Here is a 19,536-nt window from a genome sequence, read left to right as displayed (position 1 = left end):
TGAGAGAGCCTCACACTTGCTTATGGTGCCTGTGGATTGGAATTCATTTTAATGTCATCTGTTGCGATCTGTGTTTGTTTCTCATTAGCTATAGGGTCTGTAATCTCTAGGGCAGCAGCTGCAAAAGTGAGCTGAAGTGGTTTTTTTTTCTTCTCCCTGCTCAAGTATCTGAATTATATTCTATTCATAGTAAAACAACTTGGAAAAAATCTCCCTTTTGAATATTTTATATTGGCATTTTGCTTTGTTTTGGTTATTGCATCGTGTACTAATGAAAGTTTTGGTAATGTTAATTTTTGTAATGTTTAAAGTTGTGTAACGTTAGCTTTTATAATAGCGAAATGGTTTCATGAGTTTCTCTGAAACCTGCTTGTGTTTTCTGCAAAGAAGCAAATACACTTCTGGTTTTGCCATCAGACAAGTGATTGCTTCAAGCCTTTTGCTCTAGATGTGGCATATGCTACTTGCATGAGTCATTCTTTGATGCAGTCTGACATAGATGCAGAAAGTGAACTTTGCAAAAGAGAGCATTTAATAGTTGTTCTAAAATACCTCTGCCGTTATGAAAGGGAATGTAAATACATCTGATTTTTGTCCTAAAATTCCAAGACCAAATTGTGTCATGTCTTTGTTGATATAGACATAAATGGCTGTATTTGGGTCAGCTCTACCCTGCTGAGTATGTGGTTTGCATGTGATACTAGAGGTCTGAGGTGATTTTTTTTCTTTTTTTTTTTTTTTTCTCCCCTCTGGTACAAACCCATTTCTGAACTTGCTTTTATTTTGTTACATCTGCAGTAGTCATCAGGAACTGACTTTGTTATGCTTGGCTGGTGGAGGCTGTTGCTAAAACCTTTAAATCTTCTTGTTAGGTTCTTTAGAATGAGAGTATTAATATGCTTTTGTTTTTGGGGGTGTTACTGTTCACAGTCCTAGTATGCTGAAGAATAGATGAAGCATTTAAGGCTCCACTTGCCACAGCCAACAAACAGATTTCAAACCTCTTCATCTATGTTTTTCCAGGCATTCTGTTGGAGATACCAAAGTTCCATTTTGTCTTCAGTCCTGCGTGAAGCCTTTGAAATATGCTATTGCTGTTAATGATCTTGGCACAGAGTATGTGCACAGATATGTCGGTAAAGAGCCCAGTGGATTAAGATTCAACAAATTGTTCCTGAATGAAGATGGTAAGAGATGTAATACTTAATAATGCAGTACTTAATAATAGTTAATAACTTAATTTTAGAAAATTATAGAACAACCTACACAGTTGTGGGGTTTTTCAGCCTTTCCATTTCACTGTCTTACTACTTGACAGTGTCCCAAAATATTTTGCCATCAACAAGGTAGACTCAGTTGTTGTCAGTCACTTTTGCCTAATTGGAATGCTAATAGGAGATGCTTTATTGCTTTTGTTTGCTAGTTACGGAGCTGTAGGAAAACCCAAAGAATTTTGATAATGCAGGTATTTGAAATTTGTATTTATTGTTGGTAGCAAGTGTTGCCTAGTCATGCCTTCTGTAAAACGTGGCAAAAGAATCAAAGGTGTTAAATTGGTTTTTAGAAAGATGTATATCACTTCTCAGCCTTCTGAGAAGCAGGTGCTGCTGCCAAAGGGCAGCACTGACTAGTTTCCAGAAGGCGAAGTTGAACACATCTTCCCACAGATTATTCTAAGCAGAATTCAGCTACTGGTTCAAAACAATGTTTTTTATTTTATTTGTTTTCCTGTGGCAGGGGTGTTTTAGCAAGGATTTCTCATACAGTACATATCTAGATTATTTCTTGTTCATATTATATTAATTCTCAAGCATGAAAGTGCTATTTTAAAACAAATTATGGCAAAAAACTGAGAAGGATGACTCATGTAGCCTTAGAGGAAATACTGGATGTTGTCTCTGAAACAAATGTTTCTTCTAGCGGATCTGTCTCAGTAAGAGAACAGACAACGTTTCTGTTGCCATGGTATTGCAATTAATATTTAACTAACAGCATAGGGTTTGGATGATATTTTTGTCAAGGACTGTAGTGAATTCTGTCTTAAATATCTATATTAATGTATTGATACATAATTCTATTTAAAATGTTAATACATGTATACAAATTTTTGTATATATGTTTATCCCTTAAAATCAGATTTACATACTTAAAAATCAAATGTATCTTGGCAATTATTTTTTATTGTGTTAGTAAATGGTGATGAAGTACCAACATGTCTAGATATTACCAAGAGGGAATTAAGCATTTTGTCAAGCTTTGACTTTTTTGCTTTCCTAGTTTTAACACATACAGTGTCATAACAGTGTGAAGAAGACTTGTCTTTCATATCGTGCAAAAGCTTTAATACATAAAAAGAAGTTTTGATGGTGCTGAAAATTGCCCATTTATCTGGTGGTGTTCTGTTTATTCTCTTTTTAATAGAATGACAGTATAATAATTATGTTCTTTTTATTGCTACTTTTAAAATTGAGCTATAGAGGGAGATGGTGGTTGTGATCTTTTACATGACTGTTATAATTTAGGAGTGTTTATAAGACTGTTAAGCATAAGAAAAATCAGGATTTGGATTTGAAAGTTTGACCAATGGGCATGAAATTAATAGAGAAGGCTAATTCACAGGATAGAAAATTTAATTTTTAAGTATGTGATTGTGGCTGAAAGACAGGAGAAAAAAGTGCTAGAACTGTCTTGAATGGCCTCTTATACAGTCCTTAAGTGAAAGACTAAAACAGGAGGTAGTTAAATAGGACAATTTATAATAAATTATAAAGTTTCTGCAAGTGAAAGAAGAGGAAGGAAGAAATAATTACACTTGTTGATTTAAATTGATATGCGGTTTAGATATGCAGAGTATTTGTCAGCTTGATCATATATAGATACTTTGAAGAACAGATTTGAAAATTGAAAAAATATGTAGGTATTTAATCTATTTGCTTTCTAAACATTCAGATATAGTTGAACTTCATGTTTGTACTCAAGATTGTGTGAAGTGATACACAGGTTTTTGAAAACTGGTTGGATGTGCACCTGAAGCTATTTTTTTTATACTTATTTCAGTGTTTACTAGTATTGAGATTGAAGCAGGAAGGAATGAAGACTATAAGACAATTGTAAATTATAGCTAAATATGCCAACTTATAATGAAAAATTGCTACTACGTTTTAAGTAAGATCTGTGCTGTGTGGTGGAAATTTGGAAGCTTCTGCAACCTTGTCAGTATTAAATTTTAAAACTTTTATCGAAGGGAATCTGTGGCTCACCCAACAAATTCAGTTTTCTGGAAGAGTAAAGCAATTCCCATGTTCATTTTAAAAAGATTATTCTAGTGGATTGAAGTAGATCAGAAATTTTAGGTAGAATGTGTCTGAAACAGGCATTATCAGGAATAATTTTCCTGCTTGTGGTCCTTAAGCAGTTTACAGTTTTTTTCATGCCTGTATTGTTCACGATGCAACATGTCTGACAATACCTGTATATATGAACAGTTAGTGTCCCTTATCCACACATACATTCTCTTGAGTATTATTTATAGAATTAGCCCAGTAATATAATCATTTATGCAACTTGGTGCAGTAATAAAAGCTGTATTGTAATTGAATGAGAGAATGACAGGAAATTGTTTATTTGACTAAAGGATATTCTTAACCAAAGATGGAATTCTTTCTGCAAGTTTTTTTTTATCAGGCAAACACATTCTGATGTCATTTCTGAAAGAGCTTGCACAGTGAGCTGTTCTGTGTATTAAAATGCCATATGGTGTGTGTGTGGCAGCCTCTGCTTGCTGTGCTGTCTGCAAACCAGTCGTGCAGCAAAGGCCTAAGGCCAGTGATGAACCAAAAAGGTCAGAAGAACTGGCAGAGGAAAAGAGTTGTAATTTGAGCTTATTAGGGAAAAAGTTTACTTTGCATATGCCATAATTGCATGGCAGGTTGCCAGAGCAATTGTGCTAATTGTCAGGCAGTTTTGAGATATTAAATAAATACATATTTTTCACCATTCTGTAGTGATGTCCAGTGGAGAGATTTTTCTAGGTAACTAAATAGATTATATTTTATTCTTTACTGAGTTTAGATATGCCTGTTAAATATATTGCTGTTCTCTATGTAAAAGTCTGTTCTAGACGAGTGTTTTCTTCCCACAGGAAAAACTGTGTTGTGATGGTAAAGAATATATTTACTATTTGGAGTTGTTAGGTGCATTGTTTATGCACCTAAACAAAGGTGCATGTTGAATCAGTGCTAGGCTGAATTAGAGCACCCCAGCAAAAGGCAAAGGGTTATTATGACTTGTGCTTTTCATTAAGGATAAAAAACAGAGTTTACTCTGAGGTATACTGAGATGATACAGCAATATAAGTGACTTGCAGAGAAGCTGTGTAAAATATTTATTTTTTCAGTCTGAGCAAATCTTTGCCTTTATTATTCAGTAATATATATATAGAGAAGGTGTGTGTGGGTGTTTGATTTTAGTATGTGTCAGTTAGTTCTGCAGCTTTCTAAAGATTAAGGGATGAATTTGTTTACCTCTTTGGCAAACTTGCAGTTATAGTATCAGTCTTCATGCTTTGTTGTAATCCCCTTGCTGATGGCACCCACTATCAGGCAAATCAGTAGTGGCTGCAGCTTTAAAAATAGATCTGTGTATGACTTTGCTTAAAAACTAATGTAGTGTCAGAACCTATACATCCCTAAGAGGTGAAAAATGAGCTGGGAATTGAAGTGTTGTTGATGGGAGTGGAAGACATCTCTTCTTTGAAATTACCAGGAATCTTTCAGATTGTCAGATTTTATTTAGGCATCCTTGACCTTAAAAAGGCCAGTATATCTTTAGTCGGTGGAAAGGTTCTTCATTGTGGAATAGAGTATTTCAGTTGGAAGGCACCTACCACAGTCTTCTATTAAGGGTATTGTCCAAGTGCCTCTTAAACACTGACAGGCTTGGGGCATCGACCACCTCTCTAGGAAGCCTGCAGCTGTTTTGGCAAGACAGGAGGTTTTCTGTCAATTACAGAAATCCATGTATGGAAAGTATTTGGCTCATATTATCTGATGCTGTGCAGATAATAGTGAAAACTGCTTTCCTGGGACCTGGAGACTCTGACAGGGTTTATTCTGCTTAGAAGAGGCAGCAGTGGGTCAGTGGAAGGTGTCCTACACAGCTCTGTGCTATGCTGGTGTTGGGCAGCAGTAGGAAAGACTCTTGAAGGACAGCTTTTGTTAGAGTGTGGTGTGCCAGACTACTGGACCTCCTCTTAGCTGTTAAGGCTCCCACAATGATGTTTTCGTTGACTCATCAAGAGGGGAACAACACTCAGCTTTGTTTCGCAAGCAGGTTCGGAAACGTCCATGGGGGTTTTTTTATCAAAAGGTTCTTGCCCTTCTTCATGTGTGGGAGATGTTAATTGTCAAGTGGCCAGAACAAGTACATTTAGCCAGATACATTAAGCAGTCAAAGACAGGAATCTTCAGAGTAGAGGAGAATGTAACCAAGCATGCCTTGTGGCATTGAAGGTAAGTGGTGACATCCTCAAAGAAATGAGATGCAGTAGAAATTTCTGAGAGTGTATTGTCAGTGTGGACATATAGCATTGATAAGCTTTTGAGTTGCTAAATGCCAAATATTTATTCAAATATACATGTGATGTGGATTTTGGTTGTTTGTTTTGGTTTTGATTTTTTTTTTTTACACAGTGTGGAAGATTGAAACTATAGAGATGTGCAGAAAAATCAGGAGCAAAATATTTCTAAAAATACTTTTAGGATGAGCTGTGTATGATAGTGTGTTTATGGACTGGAAAAAAGAGAAACATAGCTAGAGCAAGAAGTGAAGGTGACAGTGTGTTCTGATCGTGTGTGAGACCAGTGTTGTGTCTGTGTGTCCAGAGTTGGGATCCCCTGTTCAAGGAGAACACTGAGAAACTGGTGAGGCCAGTGGAGTGATGCCAGAGTCCTGTGCTGTCCAGAGCACATTGGAAGCACACAGAAGCAGTTGGAAGGGGAGCTTAGGGGCTCCCCTGGAAGCTTCTTAAAACTCTTGAAGAGCAGTTGCAAAGATGAGTTCTGTAACTCTTCTTGTTGGTGGCAGATGAAATAACAAGGGCCAGTGGCCCCAGACTGAGGCTTGGGAGATGCAGATTGGATGTGAGCATAAACTTGTCCTCTAGGATGAACAGGATTGTTGGAGAGGTAGAGGATTTGCCACAGTTGGAGGTTTTCAAGACTGAGATAAAGGTATGACTGACCTGGTGTAGCCTTCGCAATAGCCTTGCGTTGAGTGGGAGGGTGGAGGAGATGACCTCAGATGTCCCTTCAGACCAGCAGTCTGTGGTACTGTGATTGGTCATTTGACTCGTAATATCTTCTGGTAGTGTTCTGGTTTTTGGTCCCTAAGGAGCTATGGAAGTGCTACATTTTTCCTCACTCAGAATCTGGTTTTAATCGAAAGTCAGATATATTTGGCCCTGGTTGTTTGCATTAGTAGAGCACAACAGGATGTTTGATATAGGTGGATCTTAAGTACAATCAAGTGAAATCAGAACAATTAATGAGTCTGTTTCTGGGAGATAAGAAATGGCACTAACAACTTTAAAAATAGTATCTAGACAGTAAGTTTGTATTTTAGGAGAGCTTCACTGTTTTGGACAGAAGGTCTTATTTTTCCACTAACAGAATAACTTGGTTTATTTAGAAGTTCCTTTTAATATTGACTTTCTGAAAAATACTGAAAGGAATTTGGTGATTAGTTTTTGAAGATTATCTGATAGTCATAGATGGCTAAGTGCCATTGACCATGACCAGTGGAATTTTCATAGGAAAGTGTGTGTGTGCTGTGTATTTCAGACTAATCTACAAAAAATCCAGTCATCTCAAGTTCCTTTTAGTGTACATGCCTGTATATCATAGGTAAAAATATTGGACACTTTTTGTGTGGTTTTTAAATTAGCCAAATTTGGAGGAAAATTAACAGCAAAAAAAGAATTCAAACTTGTCATGATATTAATGTAGTGGGAATTGGTTGAGGTTTTCAGACATCAGAACCCTCAAAAGCCAATGTCTTAGGTAAAAGGCATAGCAAAAATGTTAGTTAATTAAGAAAAAGGTAACTGTAAGAGGTAGATGATGAATTCGGGAAAAGTAAGAAATCTAAGAAGGAAAGCTGTTCTGGAAAAAGAAGATTAAAAAGGTGATTTATTCACATGAGCAGCCAGAATGAGTTGGGAATGCAAAAGTACTGTTAATATAGAGATCAGTGATAAAAAGGAAAACTTGAATGTAGCAGGTGTATGCAAATCAGCTATGAATCAAGGTAAATTCTAGAATCTGCATTTCAGAATCTGCTAGCAGAAACCTCTGATTCTTAAGAAAGAATCAGGATTTTGTATTCATTTACAGCAATAAGCAAATTCAGGAACGGGATTTTGTGCCCCTTCTTTTTTTGTTTTTTAAAGGACCTGTTAGACACTTTTAAAATCATTGAGATGTGGTAACTTGTGGGAAAAATTGCAAAGCCCTATAGGGGTTATTCCACTTGCAAGTGTTGCATTGATCAATTCTTGCACCACTGAGGATTCATAATTTTCAAGGAAAGAAGTGATGCCAAACTGAATTTACTGGACTATTAAATACTGGACGTATTTACGTAAAAAAGGCTCATTCTCTCCGCTAGAGATAAGGCTGAGTGTGTTCTAAGCTCTAAAATACTTTGCTCTGAATTACAAAAAGTGCATAGTGTTGGATTACAGTATTTTTTAAAACTTTAGAATTATATAATGGCTATTCTGTAATAATAGCTTTATGTCATACATGCATATAGAATAATTTTTCCTTTAAGCACTTGACTGTATGACAAATGTGTCTTGGAATATATTTGTAACTGGAAACTTTTTTTCACAGACAGGCCTCATAACCCTATGGTGAATGCTGGAGCAATTGTGATCACATCTTTAATCAAGGTAAAAAGTTAATTTTTAGTTTCTCTTGGAGTATTTTAACAGAATGTAGAAAAAGTGTTTTATACATGTTGTGAACAATTTTTGATTTTTTTTTTTTTTTTTTTTTTTTTGTCTTCAGTATCTGATGGCAGTTTGGTCAGTGGCAGGTAGCCAAGCTCTGATAGCTCAGACGCAGTAACCCTTCCAAACAATTGCAGAGTTTACTATAGCAGTTTTTAAACAGTAATGGTGCCACTGAAATATTATTTTTCCTTAGTGGTATTAATTTTCTTTCCTTCTTTAGCTGCACAACACTTGATATTCTCTTGAGCATTGCCTCATACTTGTTAAATGCTGAGGAAGTATATTCCTCAGGAATATGTAGCACTCAGAAATATGTTTGTGAATGTCTAATGCTTTTGTATAGCATAAAGTTACAAGAGTAATTCTTGCTGTGCTGAAGAAATGGGAGATACTGTAGTGTGTACAGGAGCAATGCTGCTATATCCAAACCTCAGTCTTAATATTGAATTTGTGTGCTATTAACATACTGTACAACTAAATTATGTTTAGCTTCTCTGTTACGTTGTTTCTGTTGGGATGTTAAATGAGCTTTCTTAAATAAGTGTGTTTGGAAACAGTTACTCATATTTTTCTGAGTAGACCATGGCTGAATAATGACTTAACATCTTTAGCTTTAGTCCATGATCTTTAGTCTTTGGGAAAACTGTGTTTTATTTTCCATAGAACAGTTGTATATATTTCTTGAAGTTATTAATGATACAAACTCCATGTAATGCTAATGTTTGCCAGATACTTTACTTGTATTTTCTGCCTTTTTTTTGGTAGCCACAGGTACAAAAATATTTCTCTAAGGGTACCCGAATAGAGTTTTGGGGAATATGTCAGTCCCTGGAGTTTTTAAGTGGAAAACTTAATACTGTTCAGAGGTCTAAAAATCTTGTTTACTGCCTATTTTCTTGGTTGCATATCGAAGTCTGTTAGCTACAGTGTGTTTCCTACCTCCTATTTCCAAATTGTTGATTTTAAAGTTACCTAGATCATGATTTTCTGTTATTTTATATTTAAAGAAGGTGTAAGAACTTCTGCTTAAAGACATTTATCTTTAATAGCTGTAGGTGAAAGAAAATGGCCTTAAGTATGACAGGTAAATTTATTCACATTTAATATTTTTTAAGGTTGAGCATTGAAATTCACTTGGACAATAGTGAATTTTAAAATCTGACTTAACACATTTGTCTGAAATGTCAAAATGTTAGTCCTACTACAACATGCCCTACTGATCATAAGGCAAAACACAAGCATGTGCCTCTTGCAGAAGGCACTTAGTCCTTGATAAATGGTGTACTTCTGAATAGATAACATGGATTTGTTTACTGCATGCAACTGTGATATTTGTTAGAAGGTTGGGGGATTGGTTTTGCTGTTTTAATTTTTCTTTCTTTCTTTCTATAATGTTCTTTAGAGTATTGCATTGCACTAACGTTTTTGCATGTGGTCACTGCACGTCTAGTGGACACATATCTTCCTTATCACACTCCATTATTTGTTCTTAGTGTGATTAAAATGTAGATTTTATGTACTGCTTTCACTAAGATACCATTTATCATACGAATAACTAACCAAGCTAAACATATTCTGAAGAAAATTACATAGAGGGTCACGTGCAAAATTACTTAATAGCTGTATTTTTTGTGAAGAAACTTTACAATCTGCAACTTACCAGTATTCCTGCTAACCAGTGGTTTAACTAATTGACGTTTATATTTGATCTAATAGCAAACTTACTTTTTTCTGAAAAAGGTGGTTTCATTAACTCATGTTTTGCCCTCAGTTCCTCTGCATTCATTCTCTTTATTTAAGGTGTTACATGTCTTGAAGACTCTGTGTGGCTCTTAGAGTCCAGGAAAATTAAAGAGAGTAAACATAGTTGAATTCACCATGTATGACACATTTATCTAATAATAGTGTGTTGATAACTATTTCATGGTTAAGAATGATTTTACTTGCTTTGTGATTTCTTATTTTATCTCTTTCTGAGAAATTGATCCAAAAAGTCTCAAAATTCACCAACGTTGTACTGAATTTAGCAGCTGTTAGTATACATGATCTTGCACACAGCTGTCCTTAGAGTCTGGCACAGGTTATGATTACTTGTGGATAAAAGATGATGCTTGGAGTAATCTCTCTGTCAGAATAGGGGGGGGGGGAAAAGGGCTTTTAGCATCACATACCTGGTTCTGACTGCTGTAAGAATTTGGTATATGGATCTAAACTATTTGGTATATTGCTATTCATAATAATAAATAATTAAGGGTATGTGCATGCTAAGTTGTACATTTGTTTCAGTCACTTAGGTGTGACTATATCATACTTCTGCCAGCTTAAATTATTCTCCTACTGTCACATGTTTGGGACTATGAAGTGATTAGATTTTGGTGCCTTAACTCTTGGCTCTGTTTTAACTGTACTTGCATTACACTCCACAGAGTGTTCCAGCAGTTTAAAGCATATATATCTGCAATAAAAATAAGAACATCCTGTGAGTCACTTTTAATGAAATAAAATTTAAAAAAAACCCCTAAGGACTTTTTCCCTTGTTGATAATTGTCCAGCCATTTGCCTTTATTACTGGTTGCATAATTACATGGTTATAACCATTATCAAATAATTGTTATCAGAAGAAAATTGTAGTGGAAATTACAGGAGTGTTTGGAAAAGTGATATTAGATAAAACAGTACATTTTTCCATGTCTCCCAGGAAATACAGGTGCCTGACAGAAGATGATTCAGCTGATTAGTACAGATTCAGTGCAGCTTTCTGTCCATCACATTGACTGGGAAAAGTCTTTATTGCCTGCAATATGAATGGATTTTACTGCTTTGATTTGTTGTTTTTTCATAAACCTTAAACTCAGTTCTCAAAGCTTGTCAACTCCAGGAGTATCAGTGGTTGTCAGTCCATGTTACCTTTACTGACTGTCACATTAGGGGGGGCAGGTGAGATGAAGAGGAAGGGTTCAGAGTGAAATACATAGAAGAAGGCAGATGGCTGTGGAAGGAATCACCAGAGGACAAGGGATTAATCTAAAGTCATTTTTATTGTATGCTTTAACATTCCATCTGTAGATAAAGTTTTTGCTAATCTAGCAGCAAACATTTGGGCAAATACAGCATCTGTAAATCCTCTAAGTGCTGACAGCTGTGTGCAGGACCTGACAGTGTTCAACTTGAATGCTCAGGGAAGGTTCTGTGCTCTGGAATTAACCTGGGAAGCATTAAGATGTGTTGGGGGCAGGATAGCAATATTCATAGTCCTTGCAAAAAATGTGGTGTATGAGAAAGTGAAAATGCTGATCTTGCTGACCCTGAAAAAAACCTAATTCAGTGAAAGCTTTTTATTTTTGGACAGAATTTAAGAGGTGTATGTGATATACTTAAGAACTCTGTAAATATGCTGATAAGTCATAAAATAAATGAGGCAGAGGGGTAGAAAAAAGCTGTCTATCTGTGCCAAGGGTCTGTTTGCTGTCAGGATTCAGCTGTTTAAGGAAACCTATGCAGTTACAGTCTAATACTTGAGCAGGAGGAAAATGCTTAGTTGATTTGGTTTATTTGACAATATAGGTACAATACGTAGTAGTGATTTGGCTTAATTGCTCTGGCTGTCACTGCAGTTCTCCTTCCTGGTAGACTGATGTGTGAATGTGCATACATACCACATGAAAATATGTGTTGGTGTTGTGATCTTCTCTGCCTGATACTTGTCTTTAGTCTGGTGACATATGCTCTCTTTCTGGGTTATTAATTTTCTTGTAGTAACTAATATTGGCTAGAACATATGTCCATGTTATTCTGCACTTGCTTTTTATTAGAGCTTAGATGTACTGGATGTCCCTTGACATAGAATCTGTGGTAGAGATTCTGTGAAATGACATGTGTTCACTGGTCACATATGTGCTTAAACAGAAAAAATCTTACATGCATTTGAAATAGAAATAGTATTGGTCTTAGTGGGCCAAACATTGTCTATGGCAGTGTACTCTCAGGAATTTGAGCTGAATATGGTGCACTAAACAGTCAAGACACCAGTGCTCATAGGTCCAGATTAACACACAAAATCTGAAAATTCGTAAGTAGAGAGAGCTAAAATAAAGATATTAGTAGCTAGTTTAATGAAAAATGCCCAAATGCAAAAGAAAGTTTTCTTGCACATCAACATAGTAATATGATTTTTTTGTTTATGGATATTTTCATCACAGGATAGTGTTAGATTATAAATTTGGTTTTAAAGATTGCAGAAATTAATTTTTAAATAACTTATTAATAGGGGATAACATTCTTATGATTCAGTTGTTGTTATTAGCTTTGTTTAGATTCAAAATTCAACAATTAACAAGAGACACATGGTGTGAGCGTATGTGGTCTAATCACATAAACTGTATGTTGACCTATGAAAAGTAACTACTTTTCTAATTAATATTGCCTAATTTTGTTGTTGCAAGCTCTGGGCCATGGGTCTCCTTCCTATGTGGTCACGCAGCCTTTGCAACTGCTTGTATTTTTCTACTAGAAATACGAATAATAGACTTGCATTAAAAAAAAGGGAAGATCACTTAAACCTGACACAGTCAAAAAATTCAAATTTATGATTGACAGCTATAGTGTCCATTGGGGTTTAAAGTGTTTACAAAATTGTACTGAGCTGTCTTCTGCACATTTGAATTTTCTGCCTATACAACTGTTTCAGTCTTGACATTCTGAATTAAATTTCGTTTTCATTTAGAAGTGTTTTTTTCATACATATATACACACAAGCATGTATGAGTGAGTGTGTATATGAACATATGTTCCAATAAATGTACTAAGTGTTCGTGGAGTTAGTGCATGGAATGTTCTTTTTGATGTTCTAGACAGATGAATTGCATCTGAACTTTAAAAATGCTGTTTAAGGAATATTGCCACAGTGCCACCAACCTCATAGCTTTACAAAGTCAAGCTAAAAATAAGAAGCACTTGGGGAAGAACAGAAGTTTTCTTGTCTCTTACATTGGTTGTGAAGGAAAAGCTGCTCAGTATTCTGAATGTTAGGATTTTATATTTGCAATGGAATTCTAATCATAGATGTGTTGCCACTGTGTCTCTTCAGCTTTTTAGGAGGAGCAGCATGTCTGTCAGCTGCTGGAAGAGGGAAGCTAATATGTTGGGTTTTTTAGTCCTCATGTGTATGGAAGCAGACTTTTCTATTCCAGTGACATGTTGTTGTAAATCCATACCGAGTTCTTGATCTTCCAGTGACATGTTGTTGTAAATCCATGTTGTTCTTGATTGTGTGCTTACTCAGGCAAATAGTTTAGGTCTATGAGCAGTCTGATGTCAGTAATAATGCTTTTGTGTTTGATAGACAAGACCTATTACAAGTGTGTGGAACATCAAGGACTAAAAATGCATCATCTGAGTGCAACATACAAGTTTAGTTGTGAACTTTTTTGTAATAAGTTGATATGGAAAGTTTGCATTGAGTCTTTTGCCCATCAATTTTATGTGCTGCTGGTAAAGCCAGGTTTTTGTTGAACGGAATTTTTTTCTACTGGGCAAAACAAAGAAGTGAAGTATTATGTATTTATATTTTTGCAGAAAGCATGATACCTTTCTCCCTCTTTCTTTTTTTTAACAAAAGAACTTGTTTCAATTTATTATACATGTCTAACCATACAATTATCAATGCAGCATCCCATAACTAATGCTGACCCACTTTCCCAGAAAAAAGATGTTCATTGTGCATTTGAAAGGTTGAAAAGGTTTTTGTGGTTTAAATGTTGTTACATATTTTACAGCATTAGGATCTATGGAATATTTTGACAACTGCAACAGTTCAATGAAGTTGGTAATTTCTTCTTTTAATTATTTTTCATTGAACAGATTTGGAGTTAAATTTTTAAGACTTGTGTTCTGGTATATTATACAGGAACATTTTGATAAAATGTATCATGAATTTTTTTTAAATTTTATTGCCGATTAGCTAGAGATTATTCCCTTTAAGAATAAGGTTATTTGCCTTTAAGCATAAGGTAACCACTGGCGCCTAATTTTGACGAAGCAGCGTGGTGTTCCTTCCACTAGTGATGTACGTGTGTGACTGCACATCCTCTGGTAGATGAGCTGATGCATGGGCTGCAAAGATTATCTGCAACACCCTAATACACATGCAGAGTGGGAAATGAGACTGGCTTTATGCATTTCATTAAGTAAAATACTGGTTGATACAAAGCTTCCATTTTTTCCACTTCCTTCCCCATCTCCACACTAAGCACCGTGCAAGTAGTGTCTTGAATTGTTTGAGATTTGCAAAGTTTTGTTATTCTAAAGAGAGTATCTTGAGCACTAAAATTATGTATTAGAGCATCTTCTCCAGATACCTTGTTTCCACTTTTGTGTATGTGATGCCATTGGTTTTTAAACTTCCTCAAAATTCTACTTGGCTACTTAAAAACAATTAAGAACTCCCCTTAGACCGTGTGCTAATTTTTACCTCCCACTCCTCTTTCCATCTCTTGCTATGGGAAATTTGTGAAAGGTCACCCATCAGAGACCTCTAAAAAATGTATGCATCTTTAACTGGCAGCTACAAAATTTGAGAATGCTTTTAAACAGGGGGGGAAATAGCCCCAAAGTAACACCCCTCATCCTCCCTGAAAAACCAACCCAACCCTCAGAATTAAGTTTCTCTAGCATCATTATTAAGTTGAATTTAGATTTTCCTGTACATGGTTAGCACAGTGATGTGAAATTCTATTTTTTTAACTGTTTAACATAATTTTTAATAGGTAGAACATTAATCAGATATTAACCAAATCAGATTTTTTTTCTTTAAATGCAATTATTTTCTTAGTAAGGGGTAACACTTTATTTTAAGTCTTTAATCTAAATTCTTAGTATGGGCACTAGCCATGGAAATATTCAGTAGCCTGAACCCCTCCGTATGCTCAGCTCTGTTGGTAATAGGAGAATACCTTTGGGTTACTATCTATAAAAAGTTAGTGTTTTTACTGTAATTATCCTGATTGTAATTACTTTTGTACTTTTTTTGCTTTAGCTACTGCTTTTACTTATGCTAAGCATGTAAACTTGGATAGAGAGCACTTAAAATAAAGCATACCTTTTTTCAGTTTAAATTAATTTCCAACAAACAGGTGTTTGATAAGACTCTTATAGGATTATTTAAATGATAATTAAAGACTTATCTAACACTTTAATTTTTTCATTAATGTATGAAATGATTGTAGTACCTTATTCTAAATTAGCCTCATACCTTAGTTATATGCATTAAACCCCTAATACTGTTAAGTGAACTAAATTATTTCTTCTCTTAACAATTTTTGTAAATTATTTTTTCTTTTCTTGCAGCAAGGAGCAAATAATGCAGAAAAATTTGACTATGTAAGTTAATGTTCTAATTATTTTATATAACTATACAATATATATTCCTTTTAATTAATTTCATTGTTAAACATGTCAAGGTGGCAAGGGAATTGCAAGTGGAATTGTAGTAATGTTTTGTCTTTTGTAGCTGTACTTGGTCATTTAAGCATTTAGTGGTTTCGATTGCATTTCTAAAATTGTTTTACAAGATTTAGGGTAAGGCTGGGTTGAAAATTGATAACTTTTTTTTAATGTGTGAAAATGTTAGCATGCTTTCCCCCCCCTCTTTGTCTCTAACAGGTGATGCAGTTCATGAATAAAATGGCTGGTAATGAGTATGTTGGATTCAGTAATGCTACGTAAGTGGTTTTTACTTATTCATTGAAGTTAGGTGGGAAGTGCTTCAGCTGATAACTGGTCTGTTGAGCTTATGGCAAACTTCAGTTATTTACATTGAAACCAGCATTTCCTCCCTAATATTGGAGGGTGTATTTGGCTTAAAATTTACAAGAACTCAGGTTGTGTATGTCCCTGACATCAGTGTGGCTAAACCTCACCTAGAAGTGTTAGTTACCTCTGTGAATGTCATTATTCTGTCCTAGTGCTCTGTTGGGGCTATGGCAGTGAGAGCTGTAAGTGCAACTCTTCTCTTCCTGGCATTTACATGGAAAATTAAGCTCTGCATGTTGATGGTTGCATATCAAATGTTCAGAAAGCATACTTCATACAACCAGGACTTACTCTGATTATTTATTTTGCATACTTAAATTATTTTCTGAAGCAGTCTCCCTCATTAGCTCAACGCATAGCATTCCAAAAATCTTGAGAGCTTTTTGAGGCAGCATGAGGAATATCATAAAGATTCCATGTAGTGGAGTTGCTTCCAGGTGGAAGAATGAGGTAACTACTGTTTTTCCTGAGCTTGGTTACTGTAAAAGGTGTGTACCATGGAAGGAGCCAGACAGGAGAGAATTACTTACCCTTATAGTGTACATGTTCCTCTGTTAGGTTTCATCCTTACCATAATCATCCCGATCAAGAGTGCAGCCATCAGGCTGGTTGTTATCTGAGCTGCTGCTAGATCCTCAGATCCTGCTGGTTTAGTCAGTGTTGTCAGGGAATGACCCTTTCAGTGCAGCGTGGTGTGGGATGTTTCATTCCACTGTGGCCTATTTAGGAATGCTTCCAAGAGCAGGATCTTGCTCTTCATTGCTTTACCTTCAGGTCAGTTTGTGTATGTGTAGGTAATTGTGTGTGTATTTGAATGTCAAGGCTAATTCACTCAAGTGGGTGAACTGGGATGAGCTGCTATGGCAAATTCTGTCCCCTTAGTAAAATGTTTTTGTTCGGAAGTGATGTGTCCTTTACATGAAGTTTTATTGCTTCCAAGAGCAGGATCTTGCTCTTCATTGCTTTACCTTCAGGTCAGTTTGTGTATGTGTAGGTAATTGTGTGTGTATTTGAATGTCAAGGCTAATTCACTCAAGTGGGTGAACTGGGATGAGCTGCTATGGCAAATTCTGTCCCCTTAGTAAAATGTTTTTGTTCGGAAGTGATGTGTCCTTTACATGAAGTTTTATGGAATTACATTACTCAAGTTCATGCAGGTTTTTTGAAAAGTTTGACATGTTGCCTTGTCTTTTCTTTCTTTTACTTTTAGGTTCCAGTCTGAAAGGGAGAGTGGAGATAGAAACTTTGCAATTGGCTATTATTTGAAAGAAAAAAAGGTTGAGCTTTTTTTTGTGTATTTTGAAGACTGTGTGGTGGGGTTTCTTCATAGTCTGTGAAGATATTTAATTTATTTGATGTACATTATAGAACAAATTAATGTATGTTTTACACTGTTAATCAAAATGCTGTCATTTAGAAACTTATATTTAGCCATTCTAATAGAACACCTCTAAACTTTTTTCTGTATCATAGCCGTGATAATTTTTGTCATAAAATGTATAATTTGTGCTGTACAGATGACTTTATAAAAATCCCAGATGCATTTTTCAGTTTGTGGGTAAAGAGATGTTGTACTGTACTGAAAAATATTTTAATACCTAGCCTAATACCTACCTCACTGTCAGCCACTGCTGTGTTATTTTTAAACCTGATTTAACATGTCTACTTGTTACATGTAACTATTTATTTTAATGATGCCTAGTGCTGACAAAAATATAGCTGAATTTGTCTTTCTGAAAGTGATATTTTAAAATGTATAATATTTTTACCTAAAGACTCTTTCATTTTCCTTCCTCAGTGCTTTCCTGAAGGCACGGATATGGTTGCTATACTAGACTTCTATTTTCAGGTAACTGACTTTAGAATTGAGGTTCACTATGGACTTAGAATTGCTATTATAAGCAATAGAAGCTGTTTTGTACCTAGATGTGAAGGTTTTAATGATATACAGTTAAACTTGTCAGCCTCTGTTAAACTCTGGAAATGAATGATGATGTACATTTGATGTATGCAGATTTGTTTTTGTTTAGGTGATGTACTTGGGTGTCTTTATTGCTAATGCAAACTACCAATAGACTTTAAAACACTAGTAGGTAGAAGCTTAGAATGTCTTGTGTTACTTCAGTGAGTGTGACAAAACATTTCTGCTTCTTTGGGTTGCTGCTTTGTATTGTACTGTGCAGTACTTTAAACTCTGTGTAACCAAATTAGTAGGTGCATGTTCTGTTGTAAGCTCAGGGGTAATGTTACAGGTGAAGTGATATGAATATATCCTGTTTGTTTAGCTCAGTGCCTATGAATAAAACAAAGAATCTAGTCATATATTCTCCCCTCCCCCATTTTTTTTGTCATCTTCACTTTCAGCAAGTTATTTGCAATTGTCACAAAATGAGAACTTGGCAAGGGTGAGGTATTTCCTCAGTAAGGGCTTCGTAATGTTAAAACTCAGCTCTGCCGCATGGAGCTCTCAAGAGGCAGTTCAAGTTGTATTACTGATTCAGTTTGCCTGGGAATGTTTAAAAAAATACCAATGCAGAGTTCATTTCTCAAAGTGAATCTGTTTTTGACTCAGGAGACTTGCTCTTAGGCAAATTATAAACCAATATTTTCAAAAGGCAAGTTTTACCTGACTATTTTGTATTGGAATGCACCTGCTCTTACCTTTTAGATGGGATGATTGTTTATGAAGCAAGGTATGTGTGATTAGCTGTTGTTGAGGGAGACACTAGGTACAAGCTAATAGTCTATTCTGATCTTCCATTGTGACAGAACGAGCTGCTAATTTATTGGAATTTGCTGTTTAAACATGCTTTTTTAATGCTTCCTATCCCACTGCCTCAAGTCCTAATATACTTCTGAGTGAAAGCTCTTAAGAAATGCTAAAGCTCCCCTTTCTGATGGGTTTTAATTTGGCCTCATTTTTGTGCATTCTGATCTCTAATTTCATGACTGTGTGTCATTTGGTTTGGTTTTTTTTCCTTTGACAAGTCCCCTCTTCACTCCATGCTCAGGAAAAGGGTAGCTCACACACAAGCAGTGTTTCTGTTTTCTTGTTATGGTACAATGCTTACTTTCCAACACTTAAAAGTCTAGTTATTTCTTTTCTTTTGGTTTTCTGTAATGCTCCTTCCTCCCTTGTATAACTGGGAATTTTCTGAACAGGAATAAACTTATTTGCCTGTTGTCTCTGTAAAGTGAGGATGGATTATTCTCACTTTAGAGGTACAAAATGCAGGTGCTTAAACTGAGAACCTAGAAACAATTTTTTTTTTTCAAAGTAGGTGATATTGTGTAATACTTCATATGTTTAAAACACAGTTGCCATTTTAGATGCGTCTCTGACAATCTCTTGATTTGCAACTCCAGTTGATTGGACTAGGATGTATTGAGTTTGGCACCCGGAAAATAAGAATTCCAGGTAGTAACTACTCATGCAAACGTGGCTTAGGTAACTTCATGAAGTATCATGTAATGACTGTTTGGCAAAAGCAAGAATACAAGCACAAGTCTGTTTACTTTTTTAGAGCAGCATTTCAGCTTCAGTTTGAAACCAACTTATCTTTTGGTTTCTGCAGAAATGAGGCAGCATCAGGTGATGGCATCATATCACATTTCCTGATGTGTCACCAAAGTATGTATAGTCTGTACTGAAGCAGGGATCCTGGGAGAAACTATTGTGTGGTTGTATCATTACTATATAAAAAAACATATAT

The 19,536-nt window shown here is 35.5% G+C and overlaps 1 protein-coding gene across 1 annotated transcript in view; it reads left to right on the top strand.

The window, feature by feature from the left end:
* Window positions 1-19,536, top strand: part of LOC103800629 (glutaminase kidney isoform, mitochondrial) — a 52,718-nt gene that overhangs the window by 7,772 nt on the left and 25,410 nt on the right. Inside the window, exons 5-10 of the mRNA XM_009073011.1 lie at window positions 1,024-1,187; window positions 7,893-7,951; window positions 15,359-15,391; window positions 15,674-15,732; window positions 17,034-17,100; window positions 17,622-17,672. Coding sequence (XP_009071259.1) covers window positions 1,024-1,187; window positions 7,893-7,951; window positions 15,359-15,391; window positions 15,674-15,732; window positions 17,034-17,100; window positions 17,622-17,672 — 433 coding nt within the window. The remainder of the gene's footprint in view (window positions 1-1,023; window positions 1,188-7,892; window positions 7,952-15,358; window positions 15,392-15,673; window positions 15,733-17,033; window positions 17,101-17,621; window positions 17,673-19,536) is intronic.

Source organism: Acanthisitta chloris, unplaced genomic scaffold (assembly GCF_000695815.1).
Source record: "Acanthisitta chloris isolate BGI_N310 unplaced genomic scaffold, ASM69581v1 scaffold7734, whole genome shotgun sequence".
Classification (NCBI taxonomy): domain Eukaryota; kingdom Metazoa; phylum Chordata; class Aves; order Passeriformes; family Acanthisittidae; genus Acanthisitta; species Acanthisitta chloris.
This window is presented reverse-complemented; position numbering and strand designations above follow the sequence as displayed.